At 40.5% G+C, this 20882-nt stretch overlaps 1 protein-coding gene across 4 annotated transcripts in view; it reads right to left on the bottom strand.

The window, feature by feature from the left end:
* Positions 1–20882, bottom strand: part of PDGFD (platelet derived growth factor D) — a 137724-nt gene that overhangs the window by 39429 nt on the left and 77413 nt on the right. The window contains exons 2-4 of one of the 4 annotated variants that reach the window (XM_058824885.1): positions 19348–19534; positions 15202–15382; positions 14492–14533 (exon numbers count right to left, since the gene is read on the bottom strand). In XM_058824885.1, coding sequence (XP_058680868.1) covers positions 14492–14533; positions 15202–15382; positions 19348–19534 — 410 coding nt within the window. Of the gene's footprint in view, positions 1–14491; positions 14534–15201; positions 15383–19347; positions 19553–20882 lie in introns of all 4 variants that reach the window. The other 3 variants (XM_058824884.1, XM_058824888.1, XM_058824886.1) reach the window with 3 other exon arrangements.

Raw genomic sequence — 20882 nt, forward strand, 5'->3', positions numbered from 1 at the left:
CAAGACAAACAGTTTAATTCAGTTTTATACTAATGACATAGAAAATGTCACAGAAAATTGAACTGGCAAAAAAAAAAAAAAAAAGAAGTTGTAAACATCATTCAATACAAAGAAAAATGGTAGGATTACCAGAGGTCAGAAGCAGTGGCAGGTAAGAAAAACAAGGTTTCACTTTAAAGAATGTAAGTGGAGAAAAAGGTACAAGCCATAAACTCTATTTGATGGCACACACGGACTCTGAAAGGAACTGGTGCCAAGAGACTGAATAGAACTAAGATAAAAAATCATTACATTAATCTGAAATGTAACACAGTGGCACGGCATGGAGGGTGACTTATGCCTGTACAGAGATCTTCCCCAGGCACAGGGATGCTCTCCCCATACCAAGGGGACACCCACTACCACAAATCACCACCAAGGGGATACCACATCACCACAAACCACCATCTCCCGGGGAACCATGGGCACAGATAGGGCTCTCCTCACTGGCAGGGATGTGTGAGGATGTTCTGCACCTTCCTATGGGTGCAGAACAGGGTTATGCTCAGAAAAAAGCGATGTTTGTGGGTGCAAGCAGCTCTTCTGGAAACTGAAGATGGGTATTCTCAAGACAACAGGCACAGTAAGGTTCATACTGCATGGATGTGATATCAGTATTGATATAAATTGCAGAAGTAGTTACATACCCCATCTGTGGAGATGCCAAACCCCTGCCATCCTGGCCCTGCAGTGCTGGTATGCACAGGCTAGGCATTTCAGCTGCCCACCTGCATCAGCAATGCAGGCTTATGAGGAGAAAGCACTGGGGAGGGCTCTCACACACTCCGGCAGAAAGACCTTGCTCTATGGTATAAAAACTCTTGAGCATTTCCTGAACATCAGACAGTATTTTTAAAGTACCAGACCCACAGACTGTTTAGTTTATACTGCTGGTTTTTAGCACAGCCCTCCTGGCTACCTTGTCCATCTTTGTCCAGGAGGACTAGACCTGGACTGCAGCAGCAGTAGGCTCACACTCATGCAATACTCCTAATTTCAGCAGCTGCTATTACAAACTTTGTCTCTGCTTTTAATCTATTCCTTAATGCATCTGGAAAATGTACCTGAACCAGCACTGAGCTAGCACTGTCAGCACACAAAGTTGCTGCTAAGTTGAGAAAACAGTGTTTATTTTAACATACTTCTGACAGAGATAAATTATATGTATAGGGAGCAGAGTGTCCCATTTCTGCTGCCTTACATTATCTTCTCTGAGTTGGTCTTTTTGCTCTCTCTTCAGAGCTAAATAATGCCAATTTTTCTGTATCAACTCATGCATATGCAAAAAGAGGTGGCAGGCCTGAATAAGAACATGACTGATGCACTCAGGTTCTTTCCTAACCATCAGCAGAAGATAAGCACACAAGACCTTGTCTGCACCATGCCTGCTTAGAGGAGAGGCGGCTCAGAGATGAATACACACATGTAAGTACAATGCACATTTGGAAATAAGATCTCATTTCCAATCAGGCACAAAAGTTCCACCTCATCTGTAAAAAAACAGCAATTGCTTTGTGCTTGGTTTAGGTTCCCACACCAACAGAGCATTCCCAATTTTCTGTAGAGAAAGAAAAGTTTTCAGCAGCCTATTTCTATCAATAGTGGCCTCTTCAGCATGCAACACAAACCACACAGAGCAGTCAGACTACTTGTCCACATGATGCCCAGGTTCTTTCAGGATTTTTTTTTTGTTTCAAATTTATTGAAACAAAATAAAAAAAAATTGGCCAGACCTTGGTGTGAGATAAATTTTTGCAATCCCAAGGTGTTTTTTTTTCACCCTGTCCTACAACAGTGGAAAAATTAGCCTCATACTTTCTAAGCTGTTTTCTCAGGTTTCAGGGTTTTTTCTAAGTATCATTTTTCTTTCCTCAAAGATAAAATTATTTTTCAAACCTACCCGTAATTCTGCAAACACTGAATTCCAGGTCTCACAAATGCTGTTAACAGTGTCACTCACAATGTTGTCAGGAGTTACAAGAAAATGAAAGAAAAGATGACCTCCATGTAATAACTTCTGGGCTACATCTATATTAAGTGGTAAAATGAGGCAGAGATTGATCAGACACGGTGTGACTCATTCAGACACAACTATTACCCTGTAGAACAGAGTGGTCACAACAAATTGCACATTAGAAAGAGCCCAGGGCCTGTGCTAGCTCCAAACTAGCCATGCTAAAAATGTGATGGGTATAAACAATCTTGTGCCTATGCCTTGATTTGTATACATCCCATTGAAAAGTCTCTGCTGACAATTCTGGATACATAGATTCCTTATTAGAGGGTCTGATCCTGCAAGAGCGTGCCTTTAAGCTCCATGGCTGGACAACAACAGTGCCAAGAATCAGGAACACAAAATTAGACAATATAGTGCCCGATTCCTACAGTCTAAGGAAAAGTTTATTACTGTTTTTCACAAAACATGACCTAAGGACAAGATCAGGACAAAAATATTGATTGAAAGGAAGCCTTTTTATAGCTGCCAAGATCGGAAGTATTATTTAAAAAAAACCAGGCTTCTTCAGGTTAGAAAAGGGACCTGGAAAATAAGTTTTATCTGCCACAAAACACCATTTTGTACAATTAAGCTATATTTCTGAACAAAAACTATTAAAATTAAAAAAACCCCTGTTATTACCGGTCACAGAAAAATTGGCTGTTATTTGATTCTGCTGAAAATGATCTAACAAGAAGATATACTAATTCCATGTACCTAAAAGCTATTTTCAACTTTCAGTGCTACAGATGAGTTGCAAAATCTGACCCTGTGTTGTTACAGGCTCAGACTTTCTCTAATTAAGCTCTGACTAGTTATCAAACTGAGAATTGAGGAAAACAGAACTGAATTTTTCTTGGTATTACAAGAGATAGGAAATATGATTTTTTTTTTCTTTTGCATGCCATTTATGTTCAAAATCAGTTCAACATGGAGAGAAATCTGTGGGTTGAAACAGAGATGAGGCTGCAGGCAAAGAATGATGAAGAACCCAAGCCCTGGGCTGGAGGAGGTGTTCAGTTCAGTAGCACAAAGCTCAGCAACATGCTGAGTTATTTTATGTAACAGTGCCATTTAGCCAAAAATTTTCAACTAAGATTTATCCTATCAAGTCTAAAAAAATGACAGGAACCCTGCAAGTAATAAAAGATGTGCGTGTAAATATACATGTGTAAGAGCAAACCAAAACCACTCTGCCATGTGTGTCACCTATTTTATTATGAAGACATGCATGGACTTTATTGAGTGCTCAGGGCAAAACCAAAGGCTGTAAATTTAATAAAGATGCATGCATACAAAACACAATTTGCACAGCACCATGACTGTCTTTGGAAATGTGGTGAAGGCTGTGAAGGTTATTGAAGCCAGAACCACTGTGCTGAGCAAACAAGAGCAGCAGCCTGAGAGCAAACCAGCTTCCCCAGCAGGGAGGAAGGACAATCTGATGACCTGTGCCGGGGGCTACAGTCAGACCCAAACTAAGCTTTGTTAAAAGGAAGTGTGGAGATCCCTAGTGCTCCAGTCATCATTGCCACCTAAGAAGGAAGGCAGGGATGAGAACAGCAACAAGCTTTCTCACACCCACCAGACCAGCGGCTCAGTGTGGTGTGAAGCTGATTTTTGTCCTTTCCCTTTCCTGGTTTGGAACCTGGGATTGCTGTTCTCTATTCTCTAGGCATGTAATTTCTAACACTAGAGAGGACCCAGGTAAATCTGGTAGGCACAGGGAAAGTGAGCATCCAAATGAAACAGCACAGCAGACAAACCCCTTTGTTCATCAGTCTTGGTCTGACCATGCAGCCCACCCTGCTGGCAGTGTCCCGGACTGGAAGCTGGAACACCACCTGATTCTCTTGTGTCTTTTAGAAGTTAATTTTGTGGGATTTTACAATTGATGTACCTATATTTGAGGTGAGAAGGTCTCAGGCTGTGAGCAGGTGTTAGGGCAGCACTCTCCCTTAGGTCATGATGCTGCATCCAAACCCATGGAAATTGCAACTGCATGCACAACCATCTTCACTGAGGACATGCAAAAATCACTGCATGGGTATTACAACCCAACACAAGGAAGGTCTGCTGTGGAAAGATGCAACCTAATGTGTTTCTGGATTACATGCTGAATGGAAGGAGGAGCCTAGGAAACCTGGGAGCCCAAAGATGGACTGAGTTGACAAAAGAAAACCCATTAAAGGACACATTCCCAGTGTTAGGGTAGACAGGCTGGCAATTGCCATGCAGACCTGCCTAAGAAGCATAACCTGACAGGTGACACTGATGCCAAAATGATTTTTGACAATAACACCACCCATAACACAGCCCTGGTGATGCCTGAACCCCCAGACCCAGAGAGACATTGTAAAAAGTTAGGACAATCTGGGGTAGTTCTGATATGAACATCAAAAACTCTGAGAGGATTAAATAGCTTGATTTTCGGGATAAGATTAAAAGCTAAATATGGACATCATTGCTTGACTGAGTAAAAAGCTAAGAAGCATGAAAGCACACTGCAAATATCTAAGGGAGATATACACCCACAACAAAATGAACAGACTTCTTTATCATAAATCAATAAGAGGTACAATTGCAGGCAATGGTATGGCATTAAAAACAAAAGGAAATTAAAACCTTCTATGGAAGAAAAAATGTCTTTCAACAGTGATTTATTAGTCCATTGTTAAATATTCTGTATGTGCTTGTTATATTTAAAAATTATACTAGATGATCAAGTAATGAATTTACAATACAGAAAATTCTTGTCCTGAAGGAAAGTTGACTGAATCACTTCACATCAGAATTCTAGGTTTGTCTGCATTAGACATTACTGGGAAAAAAAAAAAAGCCTAAATTTAGATTCAGTAATCTTAAAACAATCAGTATCATCTGATCCAGAGATGTAAGTAGTCTACAGCAGTTACAGCTGCTGCAACAAACAAGGCAAAGATTTATTATGTAAGCAATTAAACACCCATTATACACAATGCATTGTGTTCCCTGGCTTGCCAAGAATGGCAAAAACACACTGAACAGTGCTAAGGCTGAAAGAGACTCTGCAACCCAAACTCAGCTAGAACAGTACAAGAGCAGGATTGTGCTGCCAGGCTTTGCAAGGTGCTGACACACAGTCAAATAAATAGTATTGGAGGAGCACAGAACATGAAGTTGTGCCTTTGAGCCTTTCCCTACACAAGGCTGTGAAGACACGCAATCCTTGTTTTGACTTAAAAGACAACTTGCAACCAACACCTAGTGTGATGGATTTTCACAAGTTCCTCAGTGCAGCTGGAGGTCTAGCATGTTTCAATGCACCATACCACTTTTGGTATTTGCTTCTGACAGACTTCCAGAGGAAGCAGACTGACTTCCTACTCTTCTCCAACACAGTTGGTACACTTAAATTAAGCTGCACACCTTCATCTTCTGTAGAAAATCTAGAGCAGAGGCCGCTCAACAGGAATAGGGCCTGGGAATAACTGGCTATTTCCTCTTCCCTTGTGGCCATGGTAGTAAGTCAGACTAGTGTTGCCACACTGAAGAACCAGAAGAAGTTAATTAACACCTCGTTGCAGCATTGCAATAGAATTAAACTTTTTATAGAATCAAGCATAGCCCCTCTCTTCTCCCAAGAAATCTTTCATTTTAACTAAACTTTTAGGAAACACCCTCCAGGTTTACCAAACCACGTTCTTCATGTTACGAACATTTCACACGCCAAAATTCTTCAACTGTTGCTGAAGTGGAAGCAAAGGACAGAAGATGGATTTACAGAGACAGCATTACATCCTCAAGTCAATGGTCTAAAACTGTCCTGCTTTTCAAACAAATAGTTCATGTGATCGACAGGTTAATTATGAGTGCTGTTAAAAAAGTCTGACGGTACAAACTCACTTCATGCTCATGCATACTGATGTGCGGTTTGGGATTAGTTAACAGGGGAGAATGGTTGCATTTACCCTCCTCTTTAGTGCAGACACAAAAGAGGATAACAAGTCTACCAGCAGCACTGACTGGGTGTTTATGTTGGCTCAGTTTGCTACTGCATTGGCCATCTCCTCTTCTGGTGTCTTCTTAATGGTCAACTCCAAGAAGGCAAATTAGCTATGAGGCCTTTCTATGTCTTCTAACAGAAAATGAATTAAAGCTGTGACTGGTTTGTCTCTTCTACAGTGTCAAAACACCAGCTCCAGGATATTTATATTTTCTGCTTATTTGCACAGACATGGGAAGCAAAGACAGTGAACAGGGTGGTCTTTGCCTCCTCCCAGGTTATGCTCATTATGGCACATAAAATGTACCCCTCCATTTCATGCACTATGATTTTTGGTGTTGGATCCAGCCTTTCTGCTACCTACACATATGTAATGTTAATTAAAAATACTGCTTTACTCCATGAGAAAGCTGTCCAACACACCTGGTAAGTAGAATTATGGATTTTAATACTGGCAAGCTCTAAAAAAAACCTTAAGTATTAAATCGTTTTAAAAACGAACTGATTTACCCAGAGTAGTTTTAATAAACAACACCTTAAATATCTTCTATCCATTTTCTAACCAAAATTAATTCTAAAAGTTCCTAGACTACTACGAATCATTGATTTGTTTCCCTAATTAAAACAACTACATAAGAGTTTCCCAAGTTTGGGAACAGGTTTAATTTCTTACTTGTCCAATAGAACAATTTTGCTGCAATCTGTATCACAAACTCCGGCTCACTGGAAGTCTGATTTTCTTGTACTCTGTATTTTTGTTTAACAGAGATTTCTTGACTATAACTGACATTTGAAGAACAGGGAAAAGATTAGCTTTCATACTGAATTTTTTTATGCATCTGGGTATATTATGACTAAAATGTGATTATAAACCAGGAAGCAATACAGGCATGTGAACTGGTTTCAGCTAGGCTGGAGTTAATTTCTTCTCAGTAGCTGTTACAGTGCGGATTTGGAAAGAGAATGGTGTTGGAAACACACAGATTTAGGTTTTTGCTAAGCCATGTTTATCCTAAGTCAAAAACTCTTTTTTTCTCTCCTAGTCTTATGCTGGGAAGGAGCTGGGACAGCTGACCCAAACTGACCAAAGGGATATTCCACACCACAGAACATCACTTTTTGTTTACTGTTTATTATCATCACTATTACTGTATTTTACTTTATTTTCAATTATTAAACTGTTTCTATGTCAACATACAAGTTTTACTTCAATCCTCCTCCCCATTCCACCAGGCTGGAGAGAGGAGGGGCATGAGTGAGTGGCTGTGTGGTGCTTAATTTCCTTCTGGGATTACACCACAACCGCATAAAAGCAAACAGGGCAGATGATTTACTGTGAATCTTCATACATGCCCTCACTTAGTCAAATACAGTGGCAAGATCATGGCCAGTTGCTATGATACCATAGCTCCCTTCATTCAATTAAAATACTGAAGTCACTGTTCTACCAGTACACACACCTTCCAATAACTGCAACATTCCTGTGACTCTAATCTGCTACTCTTACATGCTATGATCTCATTGCTAATATGAATGTGTGCTTCTTGCAATTTGCACTTTCCAATTTACTTTTACTGCATTTTGCAAGAAATCATCGTCATACTGAATGAGGCTTGTGAGTCTCTGATAGTTTTTGTCTAAGGGTAAGTAACCCTCTTGTACTGCATATGATGATCTTCCCCTGTTGGTGTCTTTTGCTCCTCTAACTTACCTGGAAATAAGTGGAAATTTCCTCTCGGTCACTAATTTCCTCAGGAATTCTTTAAACAGGTAAGTTCTGACTGCAGGAAATGCAATTCTGCAAAATCTAAAGCCGTCCTAAATGAACCTAAATGCCTCTAAGTTTTGCTAGAATCAATTATTTGAGACAGGACAGGATACTGGATTTGAAAATAAAACATTTGTGTTTGTACAGTCCTTTGAAGGTGACAAGTGCTTCATTTCCTCGTTCTTGGCCACCACCATGAGTTTGGTAAATTCTCATCCAGTGAATAGCACATGACTGGAGTTAAGATGCAGCATTTTCAGCAGGAATTGGACATTAGCAGGACTACTGCTATGTTAAGACAGATCAATGACAACATCCTGCGAAGAAGCCACACTTTAACTGAGCTGTCAGCAAATCAAGGACAGAGGAGAGCAAATGGCCAGTTCTCCCTCATGCTGTTCAAACAAGTAAACTGCCAGGCACACATGCTTGCAGCTGAGAAAACACAGGCATTAAGGTCTATTTTCCTTTCTGATTAAAACAACTGTTTTATCAGTTGAAGTCTGACAGCTTCCAGGAGCTTCTGTGTGTTTATATGGTCCCACTGCTTCTGCTATCTTCCTTGCAAGAAGGTCTGTATTTCCCTGGCCATAACTCAATTCTTCATTCACACTCCCAATCAACTCTTTTCACTTTTGAAATATATTCAAACCCAGTCCTCAAGTTCATAGCCAGAGGTTTTGCCAAAAGAGGCTGATCTAGCAAAACGATCTTACTTTTGTCTTGCTTTCCACTTGATCCATACCTGCCCTCCCTCCTTTCCTGGACAAAGTCTTCCTTATTTCAAGTCCACTTCCTCTTTAATATCACCCATCCATTTTCCTCTTTTCCTTCTGAAATATGCCACCAGGACTCTTCTGGGTTACCCAAATCCTTCCTTCTCTTCATTGCCTTGTTAAAAATGTTTCCCTATTGCCATTCACCCTCTTGAGTCCAAGTGAAACTGTATTCATGTGACTGCAAAGAAAAGGTGACAGGTGAATACCTTCCTAATAAGGAGGGAAGGCTCCTTCTTTCATGGTGTGCATGGACCAGTTTGATACTGTCAGCCACAGCCTCTCTGTCCTTCAGTTTTGCACATTTTCCTTTTGTTTTCAAGAATATTTGCTTGTCTGGGGCTTCACCTACCTTTCCCACCATGGCATTTTGGTGTTTCTGCGGCCTTCTCTCTCTCTGTGGACTTGACTCTTCTACTATGTGTGTTTGCCTTACCCACAAAAACCTTTATTTCTGAACTTGGACTGTATTTTACTGTCCTTTTTTGTCTTTGCTGCTGCCACTGTTTCATTGCCATTCCTGGACAATCCTATATCAGTCCTTCCCTCTAGTACTTGCAGCATCCTCTAATGCTAAGCTGGCAGGTGATTCCTCTTCTCCCTGAAACCTCTGAATTTTGAATGCCTTAAAATTAAGACACAAAATAGGGAGACTCCCAATGAAGTTTAAAATTTAGAGAGTCACGTAGCAGAAGGATTGAGACCAATCTTAGTGTCTGAGACAAGAGTAAACATGGAAGGGGCATCAGACCTTCAGAAGACCTGCCAAGAGAAGGACTCCATTGGGACCACAGCCTAGGGGACACCGGGGGACAATGCAGTCTGGGACAACTGACTGTGAAGGGCTGGGTCATGTCAGGTTTGGCTGCTCTGGCTGCAGCCCCCAGGCTGCCTGTGACTCATGTGCTGCTTTCAGCTGGTGCATCTCACACTTGAAAACCTGCAGGTTTTCCCACCCTGGAGGAAAACAGACTGGGCGGACAAGACTTGGGAGTCAGTCAGTAAAGGTTTAGGGTATTGGAAGGTGTGACAGGATGTTGAAAGCAGAAAAAGCTCTTGGGTTTGGTGCAAATGTCAGCATAAATATTTTAATTAGAAACTTTGGCTGTCCCTGGAGCAGCCAATGCTGCCTGTGAAACTGACCATCCAGACATGCCTTCTGAATCCAAGAATACCCTTTCCTTATTGCCAAGCTGACTCTCACTTTTGTTATTTTTGTATCCTTCACTATCTTTTGTTCTGCTCTGAGCACTGGGAGAACTAGAATTTGCCAGCCTAACACACTGCATTGCTTTTCTACCATGCCACCTTCCTTTCTTCATCAAACTTTGCTGAAGGACAGGTTAGGTCCTGTGAATTAAGCAGCAGGTTGAGGATTGCTGGACACTCAGGAGCCCTTATTAAATGGAAAGCATTCCTCTTCCCCATATAAAATTACTCTGAGATACTCCATGTCTCAAGATACACCAAGAAGTAATATCTCTTTTTAACATGCTGTCATCTTATGTTGGTGTTTAAAAAATTTAACATCTGCCAAAAAAAAAAAAATTAATTTTGCATAGATAATCTCTTAAATTTCCTGCTTATGTGAAGTTGGAGAAGTAACGTTAAAGATTTTGAGCAAGCCTTATCTAATTAGAACCTAGGACTTAATTACTTCTCTCCTGAAAGATGAGCCTCTGGGAGATAATTTTATGAGGATAGTATGCCTTGAGCAAAACACAGAACATAGTTTTCTGTCAAAACTTAAGAAAATGGAAGTTTCATCATATAGATTGTTAACTGTTTTGCACATGGGTTGTATTTATAAAAAGTCAGGCAACCAAAACTGAAATCAGAGAAAGTAGCAGAAGAATTGACAAAAGGTCACAATTAAGTTCTTCTTTCTTCATTGTGAAATCTATTTCATGTTCAATCACTTTATTAACCAAGACATGCCAGGCCACTTCATGCCCTTTCTTTTGTACTCCCAGCAATTTACTGGGATTCCTTCTGTGGATTATCTAATAGCAGGGAAAGTACAGATGCACCATTATCACTCCTGTTGTCACATGAGATATATTACATGGAGTTTGAGGCAGAGTATTTTGTCCCGGATACAGAAATAAATTATCTGTCCATTCAGTGAAACAACTGAAAAGCTAAACCAGATGTACAGCAGCAGATTCCTGCACCATCCAGGCTGGCTTCAGTTTAGAATTAATCATTCCTTATGATCTTTATGGATCTGTATTCCCACTGGTGAGTCTTTTTATGATTGTGTTAACTCTTAAGGGCATTTATTTATTGACTTATTTAAAAAAACCCTTAAGCCTGCTGCTGCACTACTTGTGCAGACAAGTAACACAGGGAACCAGTCACTTAATTCAGAGTGATAGCAATGAATACAAGTTCAGGATCAGCTTCTTATTTTTCGCATTTTCATTTTCTGATTGCTCTTCCAATTTTGTTTGTTTTCTTCGGAGCTTAACAGGCAAGTATTAAACAGTTTAAGCCTAGAATTTGAGCAGACTTTGACTGGTCAATATTCTTTGCATGGGAAAGTAAATTTTATTGTGGTGTCTTAGCCCTGTTCGTGACTATGCTCTCTTTTCAATCATAGGTGTGGTGACCTATATACAGAGAGTTTAGCAGAAAGTTATTCCCTGTAAAATTTCACATATGGATCCAAACTCAAAGTTCCTCCCTCCTCCATTCCATTAATTTTTTATGGCTCCCTTATCCAAAACACTTGATTTTTAAACAAACCAAAACTACTTACAATTTAACACCTTGATATTTTGATGCATAAGCTTATCTTGGGACAAATGCTCTTATGTGCTCCTGTTTAATACGACATGTGTATGTATGTAAAAAAGATGTACATGTATCCTTACACCTTTATAGACATGCATGTTTGTACAAGTACATATACATATGTTCCTAGGTTTTTTGGTAGTCTTTGTTTCCAATAATGATTTTAGTCAAAATTCCAAAGTATGGATTTCATTTAGGATTAATCAAGCAATTAGTACAGCAATAGGAATTTATTGCTATAAATGTATAACAAATATGTGCCTTTTACAATAAACTTAAAATAATGTTTCTAATTAGCAAATGGAATCCAACATTTTCTAGCTGTCTCATTAAAATGAAATTAGATGCACAGTTGGGAATTTTAATTCCATTCACCTTTATTGTTGAAACATGTTCCTGAATGAGTTCCTAGACTATTACACAAAATGCCCATGCAAATGAAGTTGTAAAACATGGGATTGAATCTTGCTAACATCCCTTTCCAGAATTATGACATTGAAAGAACTTCAGAAGGAAAAAGGGGATAATATAAATTTATCCTCCTCTGTTTCATAGATTTCTACGCTGTTTGTTGTGAATGATTATGTGTGACAACAAAAAAAACCCAGACCCCACAAACAAACAAAAAACCCACCACCCTAGAATACCTCAGTTCCTTCTATAATACAATTTAATATTTCTAAGGCAATTCAAGAAAAGGATTAAAAAATATTAAGGCTCTAGGTGATAACGGTAGGGAGGAGTTTCAAAAAATATCTGCAATCACATGAGGCTCATGCCTAACAGCTGTCTAGGTCTTGCTCCAGACTATTTCTGCTCTAGATCTGTGAGCCTTAAAGAAAAGGGCGATTTTTAAAGAGGTTCAAGGGAAACAATTCTCCGTGTGGATACCCAGACCAAGCCAACAAACCTGGGGCTTTGAACGTGAAGCGTCGAGTGTAGAGAACAGCTTTGCACACCTACCTCCTCCTGCAAACAGCACACAGGAGGAGGGACTTTTTCCAGAGAGGTTAGGACACTTTTGACTCTTAGGCAATTTGACTTCAGCAGTGGGAAGTGGGACACACACAACTCCTGACTCCTGGAGTCAGGTCCACCCAGGAGCTCCCACTCCAGGGAATGCTATAACTTGGTGAGGGAAGAGCAGATCTGGGACAGGCAGCAGCATACTGAACCTGTCCTGTGCCTTCAAGACCCCCATCACTGCTCCCCTTCCAGCCCTCTGAGTCCCTCAGATCCACAGAGGGGAGAGCAGAGGCAGAGGTGCCAAAACACAGAAGATGAGGGAAGAGGAGGAAGAAGGTGGAGGGAGACAGGGGAGACAGCCTTGACAAGCAAAAGTTCCTAAATGCTGTAATTAGATGGTCAGACTTTATTATACAGATTTTTCTCCCCTGTCACTCTCTTATATTGGGACAGTTAAATAATTACACGTATCCATATACTTTTCAACCTTATACTGTTAAAGATCATCCTTGTATCTTTTTGGTCTAATTTTCCAGAATCAGTCCAAGTTCTAATCCCAGTGAGACCTTTCATCCTACATGGGGTGTTTACTTCCTATTGCCTTCACAAAGGCAAATGGATACAAGTGATGCAAGTCTAATTTATGTCTTCTCCAGAAAAATAATCCCCTTTAGTTTCTCTAAATAGTACTGAAATATGCAGTTAACAGAAAAACACAAGTATACAAAGATAGTGAAGGATGTTTCTGCTAAGCTCTCTGGTGCCTTATTTGTGCCTCATGTAGAGTGCTGACCTAAGTAAAAGCTTGATCTGCATCAAATGTAGTGACCTTCACTGACTTCCTTGAAGATTTATTAATGAGAGGCCAAAGAGTCGGGCTGCAAGGCTGCTTGGCTGCATGAGTAACTGTGAGAAATTTACCCAGTCATTCTGGCATGATGCACAGAAGATGGAGCTGATCAATAAATTCCAAATCACTTATTTTCTCTGGAAAATTATCAGAGTCTGGTATACAAATAAACAACTGCCACATACAACCAAACTCCAAATACAAGAAAAAGCAAGGGAATTAAGAGATTTGTGCATATCTTGTGCACCATGTTCCAAGAAAGGCCCCAGAAGTAGCCCTTTGTTGGAGAAGGTTACGAAGGGAAGGAAAAAAGGCAATGTAAAGCTCCTTAATTTAATCTCATAGAAAATACCATATGCTTTTGCATGCTTCATTAATGCTCCCTGGTTTACCAACTAGAAACACACAGCGAGTCCAACCTTCAGGGGTCAGCAGTGCTCAGCATATCTCTGAACTGCACTCCAGGCACTGTGGGGACTATGGAATACTATGGAATAAGGGCTGACTCTGCTCAGAATTAATCCTGCACTTTTAGGTTGCATGGCTTGGAATCTGAAGAGCAGCTAACTGAAAATCAGCCCCCATCTCACAAATACCACCAATCACCAGGGCTCTTCTCTGAAATAAGGCAGTGCTTCATTCAGAGGGTGCACTTAGAGATTATTCTTGTAAATAGATTTGCTAGATTGCAAATTCTCAGTTTACTCCCTAGTTTTGAAATTAGATAAATACAGTAGCCTTTTCTGAGCTTTCTAGTGCAGAGAGTCCTGTGTCTTATGAGTGATAACATTCACTTTTGGAAAGCCTAATACTATCAGACTATCTGTATACTCTCTGGAATAAAACTTGCTAAACGCAGCACAGTTTCTGTGGCTGTGCTGAAATACAAACAGTATAAAGAAAGGCTGCTTCACTCTCATTTTTATGCCCAGTGGTCTTTCATAGACTGTTCTGCCTGAATTTGAGTTTTAGTAGATTATCTTCAAATTAGAGCTCAGGATGTACTTACAATTTAATGCCTTACTCCACTAGAAGCCTAACAATTTAAATGCAAGGGAGCAAAATCTTTATAGCTTTGCTCTGTCTTGACAATGTGCTGTTTATGGACTCTTTTTAGCATACACAGGCATACATGCATGCAAAGCCAAGAGGTGGAAGTGAAATGACTCAAACAATGAATCTTTCCTGTTACAACGTTATTGCTATTCCAGGCTTTCTTATTCTTGTTAAAGGACAGTGGATTGAATAAAAAGGGAATAAGAAGTGTGATGGATAGGAAAATATAATGATGACAGTATAATAAATTATTGCTTACCATTTCCTGAGTGTTTGCAAAATCTGCCTCTTTCGAGCTACACTGCACCAAAAGCATTATATTATTAATCAGGGCAATACAAAGGAATACATATTTGTATCAAAATCTACCTAAGTGTACTGATCATTCCTGCTCCCTAAAACAAAACCAAAATAAAAACAAAAAAAAAAAAAGAGATTTTAATCTCATTGAAACAGTACATGATACACTACTCATACTTCTGCATACACAGAGGTACATTGATATCTGATTAAAAATACAGTCTGAGCCTTAGCACACTGTCTTGCATGCAGACTTTCATTGAATACATGATAAACTACTCTTTATCTGAGAATCACAGCCATAACCCCTCAAGGTATTTTTATTTGACCTCGAATGAACATGAAAAAGGGGTTCACAGAGCAGCCATTTCTTTGCTATTTCTGCAGCATCTCTCAAGGCAGTGGCAGTGCAGATTTAGTGTAGAAAGTGCTAGTGCTTCTGAAACATGTAATTAGAGTAAATCTTGAACTGAACTTGACTTTATTTTATATTTAATGACACAATCTCAAAAATACTTTGATCTGCATTAATGCAGTTGCTGGAATAAAATTACTTTCAGTCATTTAGTGTTTTGATCCCACATGTAGCTACACTATCTAGTCTTCAAGAACTGACGGTCTTTTACACTGCAAGCTGTCTCTTACCCCTGTTACCCCTAGGAGACTTACCACTAGAGAGTAACATATCTTGAATCCAGGTTTAGCCACAAAGTAGTCATCAGATTTGAAGGTTATCTTTATGTGATTTGTCCTTGATGTTATTCTTGGAGGCACTTCCTTGTGTCCACACCACCGCCCTCGAATAACTGTGCTGGTCTCTGACACATCTTCCACTTCCACAAAGTCATACCTGAAAAAGAGTATGAAGAATTAGTTTCTGCCGAGTCTGGTTACAGAAGGTGCTTGCAAATTGACAGGAGCACAGCTGGAGACACAAAGACATCTGTCCCCTGTTCTCCACTCCAAAACATCTGACTAAATATTACAAATGGTGGACAAGTCTGTGCTCAGTGTACAAATACACTAAGATGCAAGCTACTGCCTGAGTGCTCAAATGACTGATTTCTGTGCTCCTGGAACATGACAGTATTTGCTACCACGTTAAAACAGCAATAAGAGGCACTTGCATGTGCTTAGTATACAGTAAGCATACACATTGCGTTTCATGTGGTGGGTAAATAATTTAGCGACCTGATAAAATATTATTTAAGGCAAGCTGCCCAACCTGAGCAGCTGCAAGCACTTGTGCACTTTGTGGTGGTCACCCAACTCCCTGCAGCAGCAGCAGCCACAGGAGTCTGCTCTGTTGGTCAGAGGGCTAGAGAGGGGCAGCCACTGTGCCAGGAGCAAAGGGAGGTGCAGGAGGGACACAGGGCAGTGCATGATACCGAAAGGTGCTTTTTAGGCCCTCCCTTGTAGGTGGCACATTGCTCCTGCAGCTGGTTTGGAAAGATTTATGTCTAGCTTTCAAGCAGGAAAGCATGCTGCCGCTCTGTGTGCTGCAGTGGGGGGACATCTGCATGCTGTCACCAGGGAAAATGCAACAGCACATCTTGTTCTGTGAAAAGTCACATCTTGGCCAGGCACCCCTGCCACAGCAGTGGTTCCTGAGCCCAAAGAGGGCACTGCCAGGAGCAGAAGGCACCAAACCCCAGGGATGAAGGGACACAGTGGCAGCACTCACTGCTCCAGTCTGTGCATTTGCCTGCTTGGGTATAAATGAATATAAATAAATAAATACATAAATGAGTATAGTTATTGAGCTGGAGAATAAAGGGGACAGAGAATGAAGTTCTGCTTTTACTAAATCTATGACAAAATATCTGTCAATATCTTTGGAGGCAGAATTAGGCCCCACACATTGCTGCCAGAGAGGCAGAGGTGATGACAAGAGGGGCAGCTTGAGTGCCATCCTCACAGTACAGCTAAGCTTTAAAACCCTGGAGGTCTTTACCAGGAATGTTTTCTATTATCAAAGCATCTGCTCCCTCCAAAGGAGTTCAGGACTGTTGAGTGATTCTTGCTAGCAATGCACTGCTTCCCACCCCCAAGTCTGTGAGCCAAGCACCCTCCTCCCTGCCCAATTGTGGCAGCTGAATAGCTCTGTAAATAACAGACCTGCTTTCCTTTTTCTGCTGAGAGCCCAAGAGATAAAAACCACAAGTACTATGTGGTTTGAGAATATCAGCTCTGCTGCTTTTATATTCACCAACGCCAAATTGCACAGAACAGAAAATAATAGATCCACTATGACCACTTAAATCTGCCCAAACTCTGCTGAAATATTCTTTTTTTGAAGCACACCAAAATTTAGTTCCAGGTAGAAATGAACTTGTCTCAATCTCCCACTCCCTGCTGGCGATGGATGTGGTACCCAGCAGAGCTCCCAAGGATCCACCCTGGCCCCCTGGTAAGCACGGAATTGTGAATGCCTATTCCAACACAAGGGGGTGTGGTGCTCAGCAGCAGATAACCTTGTAAGCTTTGGTGAAAGCTGTCCTGCCTGGCCTCCCCATTTTTGGAGGCCAGAAGCCAGATTAAGCAGAAAAAACAGAGAAAATCCACGGACTTTCAAGGATTATATCTGCTTTCCACAGCAGAGGCTTTGCTGCAACGATCATGGAAGTAGGCGTATTCTCAGTTGCTTCTGTGCATCCAAGGAGCCTCAGAGGCTGGGTAATTTAATTGCTTTTCAGAATCATTTCTTATCAAGTGCCTGTGGAAATGCTAACAGCACTTCTTGAACATTCTGTAAGACCTTGAATATTTCCTCTCCTTCTTCAGAAGCTCTGAAGAAATATAGCTCTGCTAAAATATACCTTTTCATTCCTCAGCCTGAATGAATTTCAATCAGGTCAGTCTTAATAGTATGCAAATTACAATAATTAGTATTAATAAAAAATTGAAAGAAAACACTAGGAAGTTTGTGGAGAAAAAAGCTTAAGGTCAAAAGCAAACACAAAAGCAAGGTAAGGTGCAGAGGTCCTGAATTACTTGTCCAGTATGCCTTCAAGCACATGCTTAGCTCTCGGCATTCATTTCAATTAAAACAGCCCTGGCTGCCTCTCTAAAGCAGCACTGCAGGGATTGTCAGGGACTGAAGCTGCAGAAGGGATCGAGTTTTGAAAAATATATTGAGCATTAGCAAAACATCCAACTGCATACAGTATTTAAAAGACTTAAAGCCATCACAGTCTGTCTGACCAAAAAATTCCTCACTCTGGAAGTAATACTACCCAAACAAAGGTCTTCCAGAAACTCTAGGGTAAGTTTTACTGCAGAAAAGGATGTGATATTTCTCCAGCACTATGGATGATGGAAGGTCTTTGATTTTCTCTGCATTCTAAATTAGCTGCTCTGGAAAAAGCAAGCAGACTGTCTTCCAAGATGCTCTCCAAGCACATAATGCCAGTAACAGCTTGACTTTCCCTCACTGTGCCACTACATTTGATGGCTTTTGACAGACCATACTTCATCTTTTTTTCCGCAGTAAATTAGCCCTCTGTTTCAAAGTTGCAATGCTTTAAGGTCAGCCACAGTTTATCCACTACGTAAATATTAACAGGCTGCTTCTGTGTGCATTAGGCTCTGAATCTGGGAAATTGTTTGGGGTACTGGGAGGTTACTGTTGTTACTGACTCTGCTGCTGATCTTGGACCAACATCACCAGAGCAGACCTGCCAAGGAGCAGGGAAGGAGAGCCAATTTTAGGCTGCATTCTTTTATTGCTACATGGAAAACAAACCTGCGGGAACGGTTCCCTCTATCAGTAATGCAGAAAATTTAACAAAGAAAAATAAGGAAAAAAATCCATCCTGTAAAATGCCTGCAGAGATGCCAAGCCCTACAAACACAAATTAATTGACAAAGATAAGATAAGAAGAGGCTGGGTGTGCAGAAACACTAACAACCAAGTTCTGTGCATAGATAAGGTGTAAGTAACAACACAATCATGCAGAGTTGGAGGCTGAGACTTGAGCATTTCAAGTAAGCAGCATCACAGCAATCTGCCTTTTGGAGGGCATGGGAATCCTGAGCCTGTTTTCTCCCACAGAAAAGAAAGCTGGATAAAAGAAATATAAACACATGGATTTATACTGTTTTAGTGAATGCTCGCAAGATTCACCTCTGTACTTTACTAATGCAAAACAGTTTATCCACCTAGGTTAATCAACCAGATTAGCTGAGCTTAAGGTCACTTCTGCTTAAAAGGGGAACCAAAGCCACGGGATATGGTAGAGCAGGCTTTAACAGATTTACAGACACATTAGCATGCATCAGTACACTGATATTTGTCGACCTACATTTGAAATTTTTAAAAGGAATTGTACCAGTGAAGAGTAAAAATAAAGATAAGCAAGTAATTTGAACATAATTCTGTTTTTCAATACATTTTTATGTGTCCCTCACATCCCAATATAAATGCTTACCTACTCACTCAAATTAGAGCCCTTCACCTACTGAAAAAGACGTTTCTTGCCTGGCTGAAATGTGGTAGAGGTGATAGAGGACAAAATCCTATATAAGTAGCACCTATGTTGTTAGATAGCTGGATTTGAGCATACAAGTACCTTGTGCTTAAAATGTTACAGAAGGACTAAAATCTGACAAAACTGCTTTGGGTCCAGGACAGCTCAGTTTATTTATGAACTCAAAGTCCAATTTCAGCTGGGAGGGCCCCTTAAAGGTCTGTCCTCCTTGCAAGGACATCCTAGACCCATCCAGAGATGCCCTGATTTTGCTTTGCAGCCTCATGCCAGTGAGCTCAAAGGTGGTCCTTAGGAAGTGCTTTGCAAACTTTCACTTGGCACTCACCTGCAGATCTCATTTTCGGGTTCCTCCAGCCCAAACTGATTATCAAAAGCCAGCTGGATCCTGGTGCTCTCTGGGGAGTGGAGGCGCCACGTGAGCAGGAGGTTCCTGGGGTAGCTGCTGGGGAAGCGAGGACTGTGGATGCAGCCGTTCCCTGCCACGCTGATGGTCTCCTCCTTTCGGTACAAGTCTGTGAGGTGATTGCTCTCTGTTAGTAGTCACAACTTGTAGAAATTAGTATGTTGTTCCAGTTACAGGAAGGCAAAAAACACAACAGTTTATAACACAGCACAATTATTATTAGCATTTCAAGTCTATAAAATGTTGGGTCTAGGAGCAGTTATTATTAAATGGGAAGTATACTGTATTTTCTCTTTATTCAATCCCCTATTAAACAGTAAGAACAACAGAACTCAAGTATATAGACTCTTTATTTTACAAGAAATGTACAATTATTTTTTTACATTTATATTGATTATGTAAGTTCATTCTCACCACTTTGGTTTTAAAACAGAATTAAACTTTAATAAAAGCTTGAGAACAATGAAGGAAGAAAGACTGAAATGAAAAATGTAAATAGTCCTGCTTCCCAAATTTTGTGCTCTAGGGAGCAATGCCCTCTGAACAAAAGCAGCAATGAAGGACTGCAGGAAAGTGAGTATGGGTGAATTTATATTTCTTTACTGTGCTTAAGTATTTCCTCCCAGAAACGTGTATGATTTTAAAATCATGTTTTTATTTATATGGTTTGAACCATTTTCTGCCTATGGTCTGTTTACTCAAACAGCTACTCCATGCTTATACCAATGTAAATGAGGCCAGATCCTATCCCATCAACCATCTTACTCAGTAACTTCAAGACAAATAGTCAAGCCTTCACTTAATTAAAATTCCACAATTTTTGGTGAACAGATCTTCAATTGTTCCTAAAGTTTACTTTTACCAAGGTAAATCCTCCGCTGCTGTAAATCCATGGCTCCAAGGATTACAGGAACTGTGTCAAGATCCAGATCTCTAAACGCCAAAATGTCTTCTCAGTTGCACGATGCACTTGCACTGCCCAGCTGTTTCTGATACTGGAATTTGGGTCATTTTGCATCAAAAAACTGCAAGCAACCATTCTTCTGTGCATTGACAACTTTAGTATGGGGAAATTTTGAGGATCAGAAGGCTCCAAGGCAACATTCAGATGACAGCACATTTCAGTTCCCAGTCAAGACATGCATCTCTGAGCCTCCACCTGTAGGTCAGCTACCTGCGGTCCATCCTCACATGATGTATGGGGATCTACATGAATTTGGACATGTGTTTTCATGTAAACACACAGACTCTGGTGTCTTTATCCTAAACTGAACATCATTCCACACTGCTGAATGCCACATCAACCTCCAGTTCCACTGCAAGCAACAGAAATAGAAAACTGGTTCCTTCTCCTGAATCTGGCTACTGAGGAAGAACAAATGGGGGAAAGTATCTCCACCAGGCCACTCTGTGAATGCTGGAAATACAAAACCAAAGCAACGAGCCGCAGCCATCTG

This window comes from Ammospiza caudacuta, chromosome 2 (genome assembly GCF_027887145.1).
Source record: "Ammospiza caudacuta isolate bAmmCau1 chromosome 2, bAmmCau1.pri, whole genome shotgun sequence".
Lineage (NCBI taxonomy): Eukaryota > Metazoa > Chordata > Aves > Passeriformes > Passerellidae > Ammospiza > Ammospiza caudacuta.